Below are 21,087 nucleotides of genomic sequence, written 5' to 3'. Positions count from 1 at the left end.
AATTCCGTTGATAAAGTGATAAATTCCGTTAGTGATAACACAACATTCCGTTGATGATAGTACCAAATTCCGTTAGTAATAATCCAAAAATTCGGTTGGTGACAATACTAAATTCAGTGGGTGATAATAAAAAATTCTGTTGGTGAATATATAAGAATTCTGTCGGTGATAGTAAACAATTCCGTTGGTAAAAGTGCTCAATTATGTTGGTGATAATACAAAATTCAGTTGGTGATAACATCAAATTCTGTTGGTAATAATCCAAAAATTTAGTTGCTGATAATACTAAATTTTATTGGTGATAGTAAAAAAATCCGTTGATAATAATTCAAAATTCTATTATAAATATATTAAAAAATATTTTAAACCTTCAGAAAAAATTAATAATGTTCACCAATGGAATTTTCGACAAACTATCACCAATGGAACATTCCGTTGTGATAGTATGAATTTCTGTCACTAATGTTTTCATAAATGCCAAATCCTTTTCATTGGAATTCCGTTATAAAATCCGTTGTGATATTAACTTTCACCCACGAAAAAATTCCGTTAGAAATATTTCGTCTCTGATACCTGTTTTCTTGTAGTGAAAGCAACCATCAACCTAAAAACTCTATACTTGGTCAAGTAAGACCCTACATGTTGATGTTGTGATTTTAACATATATTTGTGAAGAAACGGATATGTCTAAATTTAAGTGAAAGAGGTGAAACAATTAAAAAATTATAATATATTTAATTGAATGATTACATTAATAGAACTCATACAATCATAAGAAGATTAAACTCATGTATTCTATGGATTTATATGAGCTAGAGATTTAATTAATCAGTCTATACAGTGCATAAATTTAGAAAATCCTATAATTAACTAGTTCAATGAATCATGTCATTTTAAATCTACAACATAATAATATGATGTAAAATTAATGGTTAGTATTCATCATTATTAATATACATATGTTAAAGATAAAAAAAAATACATCAAAAATATGTTAACATATATGTCAAAGTTCAGAAAATTATTAACCTATATATATGCACTCTACCTAGTATAAATATCACCTTCGTATAAAGCTCCAATATAATAAATATATAGAAAGATAGATTTTTATTTCTTTTTTAAATTCGATTTATTTCTTAATGGTTTTAGAGCCACTTCGGTTTCCAAGCCTTATTCTTAAGAATTTCATTCTTATGTGAGCTAGGGAAAAGATAATCTAAAATTTAATAAATCCTTCTAATTTATACAAACACAATAAAATTTGAGAATAGATAAATGATTTTATGCTTTTTTCCATTTAGTTGATGCTTGAAAAGAAGAAGAAGAAAAAAAAAGAACATAAAGAGAGGAAGACATCAAATCCCAAAAAACTACACAAAATGCAAACATAATACCAAAATAGAATCAAGGTATTAGAGACGCTATTAGGGCATCCTAGTAGGTCAGCAAAGAACAATGGTGGTTATACTTAAAAGATAGAGGAGTTCTAGGTGGAACAGTGGTAGTTTTTGTTTGGATTAGCTTTTTGAAAACCCAACTTTTTATAAGTTAAACACTTCTGGGTTCAAAAAAAGTTGTTTGTATTGGGGTTTTTTAGAGATGGTAATTTGTACCCTACCCGACGGGTATACCCGTACCCATACCCGGTCAAAGAAAATATTACCCTCTTTGACTGGGTACAGGTAAGGGTATTACCCGTTATATTTTGAATAGGGCAATGTGCCCGAGTAAGAGTATGCCCTCACCCCTACCCTGCACTCCTTACCCTTACTTTTACCCGTTGAAAAGAGTACGGGTTTTACCTGCATCTGCACCTGCACTCTTTACCCTCTTTTTATATATATATATATATATATATATATATATATATATATATATATATATATATATATATATATATATATATTTTATTAAACTAAACATTTACTCATAATTTACCCAAAATCTATTTTCATGGTGATTAATTTGAAAATAATACTTCAAATATTTCTCTTAATATGTTATTTTAAATTTTATTTAATTTTTATATTTATATTTGATAAAATATAATATTATCAAAATTGAATTTTGGATATATATTAAGAATCATATTTAAATTAAAAAAATAAACATTATAAACCAAATATAAAAAAATAATGTTATAATAATTTATTCTATAAATTATAAGAACATCCTGAAAAATACGATACTAATAAAAATCAATTGGATATAACTTAGAGAATTATTTAAATTATTTTTTATATTCAAAATCTTACTAGACATTTATAAAATTTGAAGCTATATAAAATATAAATAGTAGATATATGAAAAAATTTAAAACAAAAACCAAGATAGTTAAACATAAAAAAAAAGGTAGAGTTACCATTCAGTCCTAAATAGACGTCATTTTTTATGTGATTATATTATTTAAGATAAACAAATATATATTAACTTGTAATTTTGAATTTATGGACATCTATTTAAATATTGTAATATAATGTATAATTAATTTATTATTATTATTATTTAAATTTATATTTAAATTTAATTTAATAATTTGAATAACGGATAAACGGGTACCCTACGGGTATACCCATACCCTGCGGGTATACTCGTACCTTGCGAGTAAGGGTAAGGGTATGATTTTTTCCACCCTGAAGGGTACGGATGATGGTATGGGTATGGGGTAAGAATTATGGGTACGGATAAGGGTTTTGGCATACTCTATCCATACCCTACCCGTTGCCATCCCTAGGTTTTCTGCAAAAAAGGAAGCTGTAAAAATAAGCTTAAAAAATAGTTTTTGTAGCTATTTTTCAGTTTATTTTACAATTTCTGCTTTTACAGAAAAGTTAATTCAAACATAAAATAAAAAAAATGCTTAATTTACTCTGAAAAAGCACTTTTTTCCCAAAGCACTTCTACTAAACTGGAAAAAAAAACACTTTTTGAGAAGCCAATCCAAACAAGGCAAGATGTTTGGTGCTGAAAAAACACGGCATAAGTTGCCTATCCCCCCATGAATCTCAAGATTAGCAGATCGATGGGTTTGAAGCAGAATTAGCAACAAAAAAGAAGATTATTTGCAATAAAACTAAGGTTTGTGGATTGAGATTTTAAAGAAGAAGATAATAGAGTGACGTGACAAACCTCACTGACGTGTTAATGTTAATGACTTGATATGGCTTTCAGAGCAATGTGTCATGCATGGTTATTGGGGTCCATAACATGCTACTGTATTATTGATGTAGTTGGTCCAGTATCCACATTACCAAATTTACACCCAAATCTCTTAAATGATCACTTGTTGAAACAAAATTAAAATTTAGTGACAAAAAAAATACAAATTAAAATTCAATACCCAAAATATAATTTGGTCATAATTCGATGACCTACCAAGATGTTTGATGTTGATTGGGTTGGAAACTTAACTGATTTTAGTTCCACCGTTAGCTATTATTATTATTTTCTTTTTGGACATATTGTTCATGTTTTTGGCACAGTAAAAAACAAACATTTATCTTAAACTCTTTTGCAATCTCTTTTTCAATGTGACAATGAAAACATAGTAAAAATTGCTCAAAATGATGTCTTCCGTGAACACAGCACATAAATAGGGATTAATTGTCATCCGGTGCAGCATCATATACCTCAAAGCACTACCTAGCTTGTTCCTATTTCTTCACAATTTCAAATTGCATATGCCTACGTCAAATCATATTCACTTTATCCATTTTAAGATCTGGTTTACAAACTCAAACTAGTGAATTTTTTGTTAACTTGAGTTATAGTGGGGATGTTTATATATATATATGTGTGTGTTAAAAATAGGTATAATACCCGAATTGGTCCATCTACTTTTCTCTCTCTTCCCTTTTGGTCCCTCTACTCAGAAATGCTCCCAAAAGTAGTCCCTCTACTCTTGAAAATAGTTCTACTTAGTCCCTTCTACTCTAAAATAGGCCAATTATTGGCTGTATTTTTCAAGAGTAGAGGGACTAGATGGGAAAAGATTAAGGATAGATGGACTAAATTGGATCATTTTCAATAGTAGAGGGATTAGTGGGGTGCATTTCTGAGTTGAGGGACCAAAAGTGAAGAGAAAGAAAAGTAGAGGGACCAGTTCAGGTATTATACCTTAAAAATAAAAAATGTGTTAACATATGTCAAAAAGATATGTTACTTTAAAAAAAGGTAGTATATGTTAGCATCACATCATAATTTATGAATATTAACATTATATTGCTCAATATATAAACAAACAATTTTTTTAATAATATTAAATTAAATCACATAATGACTTCAAAAATCATTTTGATTCTATAACTATCAACTATGTAATTTTTTTTTTTAAAAGGATGACAAACGCTTGTCTCTATGGTGTGTGAGTTGATTGCAATATCAACCATGAGTTAATTCCTCCAACGAGGATTCGAACCCTCACCACTCTGCATGCCACACGAGACACTTTATTTTAGTGCCGTTAACCACTTGAACCAAATGGCTTTGACTATCAACTATGTAAATATATACATGTTTTAAGTCATCGTCTGATATGAAATAATATAAACAAATCATATCTATGGCTATAATATTGAATACAAGTGAAATTAAAATTACATTTTCAGTTTAAAATTGAAATTAATATTAACATAGAATTTCCAAGTTACCAATGATGTTAAATTCTTAACTTTCCTAAAATTATCACACACATTATATTCCATGATAGTAAAATAATAAATTAAAAACTTGCCTAGATTTTGGATTCCCATTACAGATCTTCTCATTTTTTTTTTGACAAAATCGACAAGCAACAAATCGAAGAACATATTGATAAAGAGGTGCACTAGTTAAAATGACTTGACTAACTTTCTACGGTTATTCTTCCATCATACAATTATAGAAGAGAGAACAAAAAGTATTCCTCAACTTTCACATAGAATCCAAAAATCTAAACTGTATAATGAACCAATTAGAAGGAGAGAAAATAGTAGATCTTTTCTTCAAAAAACAAAATTAGTAGATCTTGATCTCAGCTTTCTAACATACTAAAAATCATCTCATTGTCGAAGAATGAGTCTCTTGGGAAGCTTTAGAGTGATGGAACCACGTTGTAGAAGCTGCAAGGATTGACTACGAGCGTGGAAGGAAGTTTAGCCGAGAAGGGGATGACGTACTCAGAAGCTGTTAGCTCATCTTTGAAGGATAAGCGAAGTCCGAAAGGAGAGAGGGGCGAGATGCAGAGGAAGGCGAGGTCACTCACAGGCGCTAAACGACCTAGATCTCCAGGTGAGCAGCATTGTGGACGGTGTTTCAGATCGACGCATAAGACATCGGAATATCGTCATTAGGTTGTGTGTCTTCGCTGTGCTGGGGTTGGACATGTTGTTGTCACTACGAGATGTAAATTGGAGGCTCGTCGGAGTCCTAAGAGGAAAAGGATGCATGTTCGATCCAAGAGATCGTCAGAACTTGATGACCAGAAATTAAAGGTGTCCCCGACTTTAATAGCACCACCACCTCCGGGACCACGTCTACAGATACCCGCATGGTCATTTCTTTCCCCTCTCTTGACGTCGGAGATCGCAGCGGTAAGAGAGGAGTTGTCTTTGGTGGTGGTAGTAACTATTATTTCTAAATATGTGATGGATTCGGCTATGGACGAGGTGCTCCCCTCCGTCATCAACCGTTCTCTCGCCGGTCCGCTCACCCCATTGCATGATAACACACATCTAATTCCACTATCGAGCCACGCGGACGTGAAAAAGTTTAGCAAAATGGAGGTGGCGAAGTTTGCGACCAAGGATGGGTGTGCTCTGTGAAATTTGCACCATGGTTGGCGGAACTTGGGGTGATGGATAGGGTGTCTGGTGAATGTTTATGGGTTCGTATATGGAACCTCCCCATGCATGGTTGGTGTTGGAGTGTGATTTTGAAGGTGCTGAAGTCGGTGGGCGAGTTGGTGTCACTATCACAGGAATTCAAAATTAATAGGCGGTTTGTTTCGGCTTTGGTTCGTCAGAGGATGAGGATGACCTTGCCCATAGAGCTTGAGCTCAGTCTGGGGATGCGAAAATACATGGTGCTCCTGACAGAAGATAGAGGAAATCAATCGAAGTACCTGCCTGAACTTGGTCGCTTTATTCTCCCCGATAGGAGTGCAGATGGAGATATAGGTCTTCCGTCAAGGTGGGCCATTCATGAGATAAATCCAGTGGAGAAAGGGAAGCGACCAGCTGTGTTGCCTATCTTAAAGGAGCCTGAGGGGTTAGTTGAGTGTAGCTTAAACCCCGGTGACGCTGCAGGCTCTGACCAGACTGAGGAGGAGGCCGGACCTGCCCTCAACAAGAAGGTCTCTCGATCATCCATGCTGGGTGACGCTAATATGCGGCTGGAGATGGAGGGGAGGCCAACATTGGTTGAGCGCGCATCCCATGTTGGAAGATCCGGGGATGCCATGTGAAACTGTGGGATGGTGGTGGAGCCACGCTCCCACATAGCCAGTGTCATGGCCCGACCGAGGTTGCTGGTTTGAGGACTGATTGGTCAAAGTGAATTGTGGGAAGAGACCGATGGGCGGACGTCTGACGGTATAGAGAAAAAGAGATTAGACGAGAGGAAGACTGGGACGTCGTTGAAAGGCTCGATGCGGCAAGGTGTCGAGAGATGGGTGGCTCAAAAGCAGATAAGGTCAGAGACATGACAGTAGGTCAGACAAAAGGATAATTGCATATGAGGTTGTTGGCAATCAAGGAAGTGAGTTTTTTTGGTGAGTCCGAGGTTTATCTCACCACGTGTCATGAGGAGAAGCGAGTTGAGGGGAAGTGGGATGATGTGAGTGCTAGTACTTCCAAGCTGGACTTCGTGGACCCGTTAGAGATAGAAGCTGGGCTTGAGATTAGAAGTTGGCCCAGTGGCTAGCTAGGAGAGGGACGATATCGGACTGGACCCATTTATTGTGAGTGAATTAAGAAACTCCTTGGACCAGACATCTCATAAAGGGGATATTGGGATCCAATTTGGAAAATCTTTGGCTTTTATTGGATGATGTTGGTGAGCCAGTTACTGGGCTTCACAAATCTGATAAAGATAGGCTGATGGAGCTTGCGGTGACTAGGCCTGCTTGTGGGCTGGTGAATGAGCAGCGTGAGCCCGAGGAATACTCTGTGACCGGGCTTGACAGTGATGGGGATGCGGCCCATAGCCCCTTGGGGCGACGGGGATGTTACTTGAGGGGGTAGACGTCATAGATGGTAAAGCAAGACCTGCTACTTTTCCTCCTGAGGGCTTTCATTGGCAATTTTTAGCAATTTTTTGGGTCCTAGATCCAGTTATGGTGGACAAGGAGACTGATAAGGGGATGGATATTAGTGAACCTCATGTCTCTGAGACGGAAGATCTCAATGAGGAATATGCATCGGATGACTCTATTTTTGAGTTTGAGAGGTTATTAAGGGAGTTAATGCCAGGGTTGAAGGGAGGAAGTTCTTCCCGCTCTATTGATGCACCTAAGGGGGTTAGGAAGAGTGAGCGTCAATAGAAGCCATCATCCAGATAGAACGAGGATACGGGTTATTTGGTGGAGCCCCCAAGATCGATTAAGAAGAAAGTCTGGCATGATGATCCCATGGAAAGTATACTTCCCAAGCCCCTTCTTATTTCTGATTGGTCCAATGTGCAAATTGCTATTTACTGTAATGTATGTGGTATTTCATTTGATGGATCTTATTTACATATGGATGCTTGCTTTGATTATATTCGTAAAGTTGAAAAGTCACATTCATTAGCATGTGTTGTCTCCAATTTGGAGAAGGCGGAGACCTCCTCGAAGGTCCACGGTAATTAGCATGTTGTTTATGAATATTATCTCCTAGAACGTTAGGGACCTGGGTAGGCCTGCGAAGCATTTTTTAGTCAAGGATTTTTTGAATCTTCATTTTGTGGACGTGTGTTGCTTACAAGAGTCCAAATTGCATACTATCTCAGGGATAACATGGAGAGAAATTAGTGGTCCACGTTTAGACCAATTTTCATTCCTTCCTTCCGTTGGGATGTTGGGTGACATAATTATCGGGTGGAATAGTGTTCCAATCAAGGGTTCTATTGCTATGAGGGAGAGTTTTGCTTATCTGTCGATTTTTGTTCTAAGAAGGACAACCTCACATGGCGGTGCATCTCAGTTTATGGACCGAATGCATGGCATCGTAAGAGAGCTTTATGGGATGAATTTAAGAGACGTTGTGGCGATTCGGGGGTTCCCTGGGTGATATGTGGTGATTTCAATGCTATTGTTTCCTTGGAGGACAAACTAGGCGGGAACCTAAATTTAGCTAACATCCGTGATGCTTCCACTTTCCTGAATGATTTGTGCCTCCTCGAACCACCAGCGATTGGGAGAAGGTTTACTTGGATGAACGGACAATCTAACCTTATTTGGGTTAAGTTGGATAGATTTCTCGTTGACAGAGCTTGGGCTGACTGTTTTCCTAGGTTGATTCAGAATTATCTTCTGAGGCTGGGATCGGATTATGTCCCTATTAGACTCGAGGTGGGGATACATTGTGCCAATCATAGACAGTTCTGCTTTGAGCTTGTTTGGACCACGGTGGAGGGTTTCTCGAACTTGGTGGCTCAGTGGTGGGCTGGGTACAATACTCAGGGCTGTGGGGCCTTTATTTTGGCTAAAAAATTGGCTTGGCTTATGGTTCATCTACGAAGATGGTCTAAGGATAACTTTGTCACAATTAAACTTCGGAAGCTATCGCTACTACATGATTTAGAATTGCTTGATATCATCAAAGAAACTATGTGCCTTAGCACTGCTGAATCTCAACATGAGCGCGAGTTAACTGAGAGTTTAGCAGTAATTTGCAGGCAAGAGAAAGTTTACTGGAAGCAGCAATCCCGCTGCAATGGTTGAAGAAGGAGATGAAAACAGAAAGTACTTTCATTCTGTGGTAAACGGAAGGAAAAATGGCAATTTTAGGGTTCTTTAGTCCAAAAGCGATCTTTTCGCTTCAAAGTGGACCTCCGTGATCTTTTGAAGAACAAAGCTATGGTAGATTTGTCCTTTCTTGAGAGTCCCTTCACACTTGAGGAAGTCAAAAGGGTGATCTTTGACTTAGGTAGTAACAAAGCACTTGGGGCGAATGGTTTTCCTATGCACTTCTTTAAAACTTACTGGGAGATAGTAAAAAGAGATGTTATGCAATTATGTGAGGATTTCTATTCTGGGAGGGAAAATTTAGAAAGAGTTAATTGGGCTTGCATTGTTCTCATCCCTAAGGTCTCAAGTCTGCCATCCCCAGGAGACTATAGACCCATTAGTCTGATTAATTCTTCCCTGAAAATCATCTCCAAGGTTTTGGCTTCGAGGCTTAGCACGGTGATGGACTCTTTGATGGACCATGCACAATCTGCTTTCCTTAAAGGGAGGTGTATTATGGACAATATTGTTGCAGTGAAGGAGGCAATTTTCAGTATCCATAAAAGAAGACTATCCGACCACATCCTCAAAGTGGACTTCGCTAAGGCTTTTGACTCGGTTGATTCAAACTTCTTGCTAAAGCTTTGAAGGTTAGGGGTTTTGGATCCAGATGGTTAGGGTGGGTATCTTCGCTTCTCAGTTCGTCAAAAGCTTCTATCCTAATCAATGGGTCCCCTAATGGTTATGTTCGATATCAAAGAGGTTTACGTCAGGGTGACCCTTTGTCGTCGCTTCTCTTTGTGTTGGTATCGGATGTGTTGTGTGCTATATTTGACAATGCGCTAAATTCTCATGTCCTAATTAGGGTACTGTTGGGGGAATTCAGTAGTATTTGTAATTTTCACTATGTGGATGATCTTATGGTTCTGACGGTTGGTGGAGCGGAAGATCTTCGGGTGATTAAGCTGATCCTGCTGATCTTCGAAGGCTTTCTAGTTGGAAACAAATTTTTCTAAAACTTGCCTTTACACCACCAACCTGAACCAACTTCCTTACGTTTGTGCGGCAAAAACTATTAGTTGTGATGTTGGCATTCTCCCAATTACTTACCTAGTTACCTTGGTATTCCTGTTTCGAGCAAGCGGCCTTAAAAATAGGACTGGGAGAGTTTGGTCGCTAAAGTCAGAGGGCGCCTGTTTTCTTGGAAATCTTCTTACCTCTCCATTGGAGGTCGGCTCACCTTGCTCAACTCAATATTATCGGCTGTCCCGACATACTGGATGTCATTGTACCAACCTCCTGCGTGGGTTATCAAAGATATTGATCAGATTCGAAGAGACTTTTTATGGTCTGGACCTGAGATTCAATTGCAACGATCCCATCTGGGATTTGTTTCTGCACCCAAAAGGCAGTCTCCCTTTTCTAGTGGGTGTCTCTCGTTGTCTTCCGGCTTTTAGAGGATGTGTCTCAGTTCAGGTCAAATCTGGGACTGAATCACTTTTCTAGAATGACAGATGGTTCAATGGTCTCGCACCTATGCATCTCTGGCCAAAAGAATTTCTTGTGTCTCCTAGACCTAATGGGACTGTCAGAGGGTTGGCGTCTTTACTTGCGAGACCGCAGTTCGCGAATGATCCTATGTCTGTGCAGCTCCTATCTAATCTGTGTTTGGCTAACGGAAGTGATAAGGACTTAAAGGTTTGGAGTTTGACTGCGAATGGGTCATTCTCTATCAAATCCTTTTATTGTTTCCTGAATGAGGGAGGCTTACGATGTCCGCTTGCTAACTCCTTTTGGAAAGGCCCATGCCCGAGGAAGGTCAACATTTTTAACTGGTTAGTTTAGAAGAACAAGATTCTTTCCCTGGAAAATCTGGCTAAGCGCCGCTGTAACAGGCTCCCGACAGACACATGTATGCTATGTCATTCTGCTGTTAGATCGGTAGATCATCTTTTCCTTCGATGTCGGTTCTCACAGGAGGTGTGGGAGTAATTCAGTAGGATTCTTCAGTTACCGGCGCTTCCCCTTCTATGTCCCTTTTGTGGGGTGCCTGGAGGTCTACCTTACGCCCAGCGGTCCGGGTGTTTGGGGATGGGGTGGTTAAAGATTTTGTGTGGTCATTTGGCTTACGAGAAATGATTATATATTCTCTGATATATAAATGTGCTAATCCTCACTCTGTTATGGTAAAGACTGATCATATGATTTTATCTTGGTACTTTGCAGCTCCTGAGCGTTTGAGAGTGAAGCTAGATGATCCTATTTCCTCTATCAGGCACAGCTTAGAATTTATTAGACCTCGTTTTGAGGGGGTGGAGGGGAATCCCGCGATCGAGGTGGCCTAGGATGTTAGTCTGGAGTAGTCTTTGTATGTGACTAGTGTCAGGAGGAGACCCGTTGTTCCTCCTTTCTTTTATCTTTTTCTTATTTTCACATTTGGTATGATACCCTAATTGGTCCCTTTACTTTTCTCTCTCTTTTCTTTTGGTCCCTCTACTCAGAAATGTTCCCGACTAGTCCCTCTACTTTTAAAAATATGCCCACTTAGTTAGAAATACTCCCAACTAGTCCCTCTACTTTTAAAAATAGTCCAACTAGAGGGACTAAGTGGGCTTATTTTTAAAAGTAGAGGGACAAATTGGGAGTATTTCTAACTAAGTGGGTACATTTTCAAAAGTAAAAGAACTAGTTGGAAATATTTCTGAGTAGAGGGACCAAAAGAGAAGAGAGTGAAAAATACAGAGATTATTTTGATAATTATACCTTCACATTTAGTGGAAAGGTTGTTATACTCTTTTTGTTATTTTTCTTTTAATACATGTAATTTATTTATTTTTTTAAAAAAATTTATAAATTATCGTATGAGAATCTCAAATCTTTCTAATCATAAGTATTGATGGATACCGTAAGGGGCCGTTTGGTTCGTGGTAATGACATATTACCACGTAACGAGATTACCATGGTAATATGAGTGGGAATGTTATATGGTTGGTAATATTGTGGTAATTTAATATAACCATGTTTGGTTGGAAACTCTTATTACCGGGAATAATTCATTACCGTGTTTGGTTGTGATGATAATCTATTTGTTAAAATATACAAAGTTATAAGATTACCACGGTAATCTAAGATAGACACCAAATTTGGTGGTAATGGGATTACCACTTTCTTGGTAATATTTATAAGTTGGTAATGTGATATTACCATCTAGATTACCACTTGTGTAATGCCAAACATGGTAATATTTTCAGATTACCACGTAACACGTGGTAATCTTTCTACATTACCGCGAACCAAACAGCCCCTAAGATTAATCTACAGGTTCTCCTTGTCATCTCATTTCTAAAAAAAAAAGAAAATTAACAATATTTAAAAGAAAAGTTGATAGGTAGGTAGAAATGCATACATAGATTTGATATAGAGTGGTAGGGTTATGAGTACAACCTCCAAAGTCAAAGGGATGCAGTTAATGCAACCCTCGTGCACTATCATCTACAAATAAAAATATACATATATATATACAAACATTTACTTGAAAAGATGCAACACTCTGTCCAAAGGACATGTTTTTCTTTTCATTTCTTTTTAAAGATAAATATAGACTCATATATATATATATCTAGAGAGAGAGAGAGAGAGAGAGAGGAGTGTAATTAAGTTGTAAGATGGTTGTGTCTAATCAAGTCTGACAGGTCCCGTGGGATCTTGGTTGAAGGGAAAGCCTGCTGGTTTTCAGCGATCAGCACCACACACTACAAAACTGCGAAAAACTACTACAAACATCCTTTCACTTCACGGTTTTGACCATGCCATTATTAATTTTATAATAAATAATAATTTCTTATTAAAAAAAAACGACTTGAATTATTGCCACTAGTCTTATTATATAAAACTTGTTTTAAATAAATATTTGATATCAAATTTAAAAAATTTTAAAAAAATAAAAATATAAATGTATTGAAATATTATTTTTATATTTATATTTTTTAATTATTTAAAAATAAAAGACATGCAAGTTCTATTTATATAAAAAAATTTATTTGATGATGATGATGATTTTTTTTTTAAATAGCAGTAGTTGTGTACAACTATTTCAATTCTCTAAAAAAAAATCAAATTTATTAAATCTAAAATATTTTTTATTTTTAAATTTTTATTTTTAAATTTAAATTTAAATAAAATTAAGGAATTATCTCAACTTTGTCGTTTATCGCCTTTCTTTTTACCTACCCTAAATCTACTTTCGTTATTTTATTTGAATATTAATAATAGCACAAGATAATTTTAATAAAATTATAATTAGTTATATAATTTTGATGTATTACTTTGAGTGAACAATGATAAAAATATATTTAAGCTTTTAATCCACAAAAATCATCCAAAAGACAGACGTTCGGGTTATTTAAAAATATAGGTTCAGTTCAAATTTTAGATGTCATGTACCAGCCTCGTAGTATGTTATTGCTTCAAGGAATTTTATTAGGTGTAAAAAATAAAAACAATAAAGAGATGGAGTTTTTTAATTTCATCAATGTGATAGGCGCAAGAAGGATGTTGAATCTCATTAATTAACTATATATTTCCAAGGTCCTTGAAAATGTGATATTTTTGCCTATAACTGTCTTGAAACTCATGAGAATTAAGTCATACATTAAGACTGTGTTTGATTGGTAACATGGAAAATAGATGAAAAAGAAAAAATTTCATGGAATAATATTCCATTGAAAAATTTTACATTGAAAATGAAAAAATATTCGTTTGATTGGCATTATTTTTTAGCTATAAAATCAAAAAATTTCTATGAAAAAATTCAAATTTTGTTGTTTAATTGCTCTTATTATCCACGGAAAATGAAACATTTTCCACAGAAAAAAGCTCATTTGCTATTTGATTGCATCAATGTTCCCTAGAAAAAGTTACATTTTCTATGAAAATTTTTTTAAAAAATTATTAAAATTATAACTAGCGCTACATGGAATTGAATCTTACCATATCTGTTCACTGATATGGATAAATTTATTTAAAATATTATTAATTTATATAATTTATCTTTTTTAAAAAAAATTAAAAGAAAAGCAAAAAGTTTTCTTTTAAATTTTTAAAAGAAAAGTTATTTAAAAATTATAAACAACGCTACATGGAATTGAATCTTACCATCAAAACAACGCGGGATCTGTTCAGGGATAAATTTATTTAAAATATTATCAAATTATATAATTACATTTTTTAAGAAAAGTGTAAATAAAAAAAATACAATGAAATCATAGATAAAGGAGAGAAGCTAAATAATGGAGAAAAAAAATGTAAATCTATTTTTTTTATTATATCTTATCTATTTCTATCTTGACTCTTAGGTCGGCATGATAAAGTGGGCCAATAGAATAAGACTATCATATATGATATGATAATCTATTATATCCTATCATTTTTAAACAAATAAAAAGAAAAAAAACTTTTAAAATGTAACAAGTAAAAAAAATGTAAGGAGTATCATATTGAATTTCATTGATAGAGTTGCATTTTTACAATAAAATCTACAGTTAAACTAATAACAAACACATACACAACATAACTTGTTCGCTGCTAGTATAATAGTCGGCATCTGTTCAAACTCATGCTCCTCTCTCTCTCTCTCTCTCTCTTAAGTTTTTTTCTCTCTCCACCTTTTTAAAATTTGGGGGCTTTTTGCGAACATCCCCACATATGCACCCTTAAATTGTGATTACTTGTACATACCTTTACTATTGTTGCTATTAGTGTTGGTTTAACAAGCAAATAGTATAAAATAACTATCAACACAGGGCCGGTTCAAGGGTAAAGCCCATGAAACAATTGCTTTAGGTCCCAATGGTTTTTAATGTCTCATTTTTAGATTTTTTGTTATAATAATTTTAATTTTAAGAACACATATTTAAATTTTTTTAATAATAATTTGAAAAACATAAAATTTTAAATAACTCCCAATAATTATCGTAATACAAAAATATTTTCATTTAATATTTAGCCAATGCAATATAATTTTAGCTGACTTTTAAATTTAAATAACACTGATATTAAATATTTTTATTCTGATGCTTAATCAATCTCATATCTTCTCTAACCAACTTTCCAAATCCTATTTTGCTTGTCTCATGTATTTATTTCTCCAAAATTAATATAATATATATTTTTTTAATGGTAAATAAGAGTTTTTTTTTAGTTTTTATATAATTGTTATATTTTTATTTTTATGATTCTATACACAAATTTTTTATATATCTCTTATCTTCATCAAGAGTTAGTAACATGCAGAAAGACAAACAAACATATATTTATTAAAATAAAATTTAGAGTTTATTGTGAAATTTTGTTTTAAGTTCTAGTTACCTTAAGCTGCCCTTGTATTAAAGATTCCGCCCCGACTTGCTCCACTAAGACTTGTGTAGGTTTTTGCCTTTCTTAGCAGTTTAGTAGTTCATCTTAACCATCTAGGGGGAAAAAAAGAGTTCTAACTCAGTCTCTTGAACAAGTCTTTTGTTACACATGAGACGCATATACAATAAGTAATTTCAACTTTGCAGGGGGCTTCTTCAAAATCTTAAGGCTTTTTAGGGGTATTCTGCAAAAACACCATGGATTCTTATCAGATGCAGCCCACTATGTAAAATCATTTCCTAATAGATCTGGCCCATGAAATAGTCAGTTCTTAAAGGATCTGGGCTTCCTTCATGCTTGGGTTTCCTCTTTGTCGCCCATTTTCACGATTAGTTCTTATCGGATTCGGGTTTTGCTCTTTTCCCGTCCCATTAAGACCCCTAGTTATATAATAAATAGTTATAAATTTTATGAGGATATCTTTATCGCTATGGTATGGATATTATTATTATTATTATTATTTTTTTTTAAAAGCTCTACAAAACTTTTGTGTTATAGATATCACACAACAAAAATAAGCTGGCTTATCTAGATTCTTTATTTTTAAATTTGATTAAACTCCTAAAATTACAGGGAATTATCTAAAAAAAGCTATTTTCCTTTTAAACATTTATTATATTTACAAAAAAAAAAAACAATCATTAAATACTGTAAAATGATATTTTTGGAGTTTTTCTTCCAACAACCCCTTCCAAATTTTAAAACCACACAAGTGCAACCATGTGCAAGTATATAATAAATATGAACATAATTATTTACAATGTTAATACATTTACATTACTTAAATTTAAATATATTAAAATCATATTATTATTAGGAATTTTTTTTTTTTTTACAAATTCGACAAGTGTAATATTCATATATATATATAAAAGAAAAGAGCTTAATTAAGTCAAATTGGATCCGAGAGTGGTTTTTTTTTAATCTAGCTCATTAGCACTCATAATCCTCATTGGAACTTGGGTTGGTCATGCACCCTCATCTCACGGCACAGAGATTAGACTGTGAAATGTAATTATCTTAGTTTTATAGGTAAATATAAGAAAATATTTTAATTAAGTCAAATCGGATCCGGGTGAGGTTTTCTTGATCCGGCCCATTATTGCTCATAATTCTTATCTTATTGGATCCTTATCGGATCCTGGGTTACTTCGCGCGAGGGGTTTCTTATTTTTCGGTTTGACAGCGAGGCCCTCGAAAAGTTAATAAATAAATCTCGACGCGTCTACGCTTCTCGCGGAGCTTTCTTTCCATTTCCTTCTTCTCCTTCGATTCGAGAGAAAGCTCTTTGATTTGGGAGTTCGTGAGGCCTTTGGATCCGAGAAAAGCCATGTCTTACGCTTATCTCTTTAAGTACATCATCATCGGTGACACAGGTTTGATCGATTGATTACTTCTTCTTGGGTTGTGGTTTCATGTTTACAATTGCGCTTGATTTTTTATTTGTTAAATAATTTTGTGGTGTGATTGGAGAATTATGCAGGGATTCATTGTTGTTTGTTTGAGGTTTTTGATGATTTGGGGGGAAGATTTGATTTTTGGGTGTTTTTGTGTTGATGATTGATATGGATGATGTGATTGTGGGTTTGGGATCTGATGCCCTTACGGTTGTTTTGGATATATATATATTTTTTATCAATTGGAAAATGATATTGGTGATCAATTAATTTGATTAGTGCTTTTTGTTTTGGGTTTTGATTTTGCTTGTAGTTATTCTGTTCCTAATTGATTCTTTTGATTTTTTATATATAGTTATTTGAAAAGGATGCATTGTTTCGTAGGTATATGTTTGTATGTTTGGATGATCTGAGGAAAAGATGCGAACTTTTGTGTGCTTTTTTGTCGAGTGGTTGATGGAAATATAGTGTTTGATGGGTTCTTGGGATTTTTATGGAATCTGATGCCCTTGTGGATGCTTGAATCATGTATGGTCAAATTGCTTTGGTTTGATTTGTTTAATGGGGGACGTTGTGTGTTTTGTAGGAGTTGGGAAATCATGCCTGCTTTTGCAGTTCACTGATAAGAGATTCCAGCCTGTGCATGACTTAACAATTGGTGTTGAGTTTGGTGCGAGAATGATTACCATTGATAACAAGCCCATAAAGTTGCAAATATGGGATACGGTTGGTTTTCTCATTCCTTACTCAATATATTTTCACATAGCAAAATTCTTAACTCTTTGTTTGTAGCACTTAATCTGACCTTGATCTAGATTTGCTGTTTTTCGATCTTCTGTCAAGTTGGCATTGTTGGTTTTGTTAATGGTGTTCACTGTTTTTGCCGCTTTATTGCAGATCTGCTCAACTTTGGTGTATTATAGGGTTAATTGTTAACCTAGTTTAATTGTCTGAGTAGGGGTTCTTATAAGTATATTTTTCAAAGGTTTTCTTGATGCTTATATAAGATGAAATTCACTATCGTGAAAATTGTCGATTGGTCTTGGTTTAGTTTGAACTATTGCATAATGTACCTGATTTCATTAATTTCAAGCTGCATAGTGATTGAATTATGGAATTTATGGTTTCATTCAAAGCAAACTCATTTTTGGGCCATGTGATGATGTGGAACTTTGGAGTGTTGCATTGTATAAGTTAATGTATCATTATGTTCGATTAGGCTCTATTGACCTTGAAGTTTAATGTAAATCTCCTTCGGGGGTAGTATCTGAACTAAGGGAGAGGTTACTACGTTGTGAATAAAATGAAGCTTCTTAGCTGTTATTCATCATGTATTGGTTGGTTCTCATATTATATATCTACATAATCATATCATCATTGCATGGATCACCTAGGCATCTTATAACTGTGTGTAACATAAATATGTATGAAGTTTCTGCACTACTTTAGGTTTTATGGTGCTGGAAAATATATAAAGGCCGCAAACTAACAGAACCAGTGAAATTGAATTTATTATACATGCAATTTAAATATAAGTAGTTGTTTTGGGGATTCATAGTTTTCGATGCAGAAAGATGTGGAGGTATTTGCAGCACTCAAATTATCCCAATTTGAAGATGGCCATCACGTTTTGTTAAAGTGGTTAAAAGAAACTGACATTTAGTCATTCCTTTTTAACTTGGACTGACTCAGCTGACAAATTAACACTTTCCTTTTTCTTTTTAATTGCTAAATAGTGAATAAGTAGAATTTTTCTGATGAGGATCTTAACCACAAATTGAAACTTCAAGATATATTTTTGGATTGGTTTAAGATATTTAGTTGTCTGCTGGACTATTTAAAAGCTCAAAATTCCATCATCTCTATTTTATTTGTTGGTTGATGGTGCTCTTTGCCTTTGCTTGATTAACTAGAGAGTTTTTGTCAGTACATGATTTACTGGAGAGTTAGTGAGAACACATGATTGTTTAAATCTGTATTTATTAGTTTAAATGTCATGGGCTAGGTCTATCCAATGGACCTTTTTGGTGTATATTTGATTTCATGTTTATTGTTTGAAGCATATTAAGCATCTTTCTGATGTCCTCAAGCATCATAAATCAAAATAGGAGAATGCACAATATCTTTGATTATTGTTCATTTTGTGATTTTTGGTTAGTTTGTTGAATTTGGTGCTTCTTGGCATAACTTAATGGGTTTCTTATGCGAATGAACTTAAATTTTAACACTAGTGTGAAATTTTTTGCTCCATGCTTGATTTTACAATTAATTTTATTTTATGAAAGAAAAGAATGCAACTTTTTGCTGGTCTTTTTACTAGAAAGCTACCATATGCTATAGTTGCCATCGCTTGTATCTGATTTAAGGTTTTCTAATATATAGGCTGGCCAAGAATCTTTTCGGTCTATCACGAGGTCCTACTATAGAGGAGCTGCTGGTGCTTTGCTGGTCTATGATATCACCAGGTGCATATTTGATTTTTTGACGTAGCACTGTTTTTATCTCCAAGGCAAATGTGAATTGTTGCTGAAAATTTTCACACCAAAATTGCTTTTTTTCAGGAGGGAGACATTTAATCATCTGGCAAGCTGGCTGGAAGATGCAAGACAACATGCAAATGCTAACATGACCATCATGCTGATTGGGAACAAATGTGACCTTGCTCATCGACGTGCTGTCAGCACTGAGGAAGGAGAGCAATTTGCCAAAGAACATGGTTTGATTTTCATGGAAGCCTCTGCTAAAACTGCACAAAATGTTGAGGAGGTGACAACAATTTCATACCTTCTATATAAGGGCACTCTGTAGCTTGCTTTTCATTCCTCATATCCTAATTTTCAACATATTTTCAGGCATTCATCAGCACAGCTGCAACAATTTACAAGAAAATTCAGGATGGAGTTTTTGATGTATCAAATGAGGTTAGTACATAGTATATCATTCCTTTGGCCTCGAAAACTATATTATAGAGTCAATATGCAGGGTGTCTTTTTAACCCTATAATAGCCCTAATGCTTGCATTCAACCCTATTTTTACTCAACATGCCTGTCATATTATAAATCTCCAATCAGTATGAAGTTCTACTTTTGCTTATTTACTTTCCATCCAGATTTTGGTACACTATTATTTTCTTTGTAGATATGAGCAAACTTTGTGTTGATTGTCTCATCCTTATGAAAGTTGTCATTATGAGAATCAGATAACAGGAAAATATTATGGGGAGAACAATATATGTTCTACCACTTACCCTTAAACTAAATCTCTAAATTCTTTTTTGACATCAATTATAAACATAATCAAAGAAACTCTCAGACATCCACAATTAGAAGCTGTTTGTAATGACATTTCTATGTTGCAACTATTGCATAAATATGTGTGAATAGGAAATATTCGTTGCGATGATGTAGTGGGATGTAGTGGGATCTTCTTATTTACCTCTAAACCCTGCTTTCTCCTTTGCTTCTGAGGATGCTTACTGAAAGCTACTATTATGAAAATGTGAATGATAACAGTGTCTTAAATGAATTGATATAAAGTAGAGGGAAAGAAGATGAAGGTAAACTTGTATAAAAAAAAAAAAATTAAAGAAAATGTATTGCTACTTCACTTTGTGGATACTTCTCATCTTTTAACTCTATAAACCTTGTGATACCATGGATGATTTTCTCTGCCAATGTATCATCTGTGTTCATGGTATGATTACTACCTCACTGTCATTCTATATATTTCCCCAGTCTTATGGAATCAAAGTCGGATATGGTGGAATTCCGGGACCTTCTGGTGGACGCGATGGCTCATCTTCTCAAGCTGGTGGATGCTGCACTTGAACTCCTGGAAAGTAATAAAGTCAAGCAACTGATGTTAGTATCTCCTGCTCTCATTGTGGTGATTGCTTGCTTTGCCATTTGGAACCTGAGCTGGTGCATGCGCAGTGTGGCACTTAAAGTGTTAATTTCTCAGAAGTCCTCTTGTAAAATCTATTCAGTACTCTTCTTCTGATCATCATTGCAGTGCACTCTCGTGTTTATGTATTTTTTTCTTCTTTAATTGTGATAATTGTGAGTCTCTCTTAATGTTGAAAATTGTGATTGTGAATTTGTGTTTAGGAGTTACTTTGAATGGAGCATATGCTTTATCTTGAATGATTCTCTTCTCAGTGCTGGGAGATAACAAAGCTTGTTACAATGAAATTTCTGCTGATCCAATGGACTCTGATGAAAGGTGAATTTTTACTGGCCAAAGTTTGACCTGGTTAATATTAATAAAACCGGATTTTTTAAAATAAAATCTTTAATTAATAACGATTTTTAAAAGAATTAATTATTGCAATATGTGTTTTAAAAAATAATACTCATCCATTGTTGTTT

The 21,087-nt window shown here is 34.6% G+C and overlaps 1 protein-coding gene across 1 annotated transcript; it reads left to right on the top strand.

Moving 5' to 3' along the window:
• The first annotated feature begins 16,524 nt into the window (after nt 1–16,524).
• Nucleotides 16,525–20,862, top strand: LOC120267783 (ras-related protein RABB1c). The gene is made up of 6 exons (XM_039275468.1): nt 16,525–16,698; nt 17,306–17,445; nt 19,102–19,184; nt 19,281–19,485; nt 19,572–19,640; nt 20,455–20,862. Exons 1-6 carry the CDS (start codon nt 16,653–16,655, stop codon nt 20,545–20,547), a joined length of 636 nt encoding a protein of 211 aa, XP_039131402.1. The 5' UTR covers nt 16,525–16,652; the 3' UTR covers nt 20,548–20,862.
• The last annotated feature ends 225 nt before the right edge of the window (nt 20,863–21,087 follow it).

This window comes from Dioscorea cayenensis, chromosome 8 (assembly GCF_009730915.1).
Source record: "Dioscorea cayenensis subsp. rotundata cultivar TDr96_F1 chromosome 8, TDr96_F1_v2_PseudoChromosome.rev07_lg8_w22 25.fasta, whole genome shotgun sequence".
Lineage (NCBI taxonomy): Eukaryota > Viridiplantae > Streptophyta > Magnoliopsida > Dioscoreales > Dioscoreaceae > Dioscorea > Dioscorea cayenensis.
The sequence above is the reverse complement of the archived record's forward strand: the minus strand, read 5'-3'. Positions and strand labels throughout refer to the sequence as shown.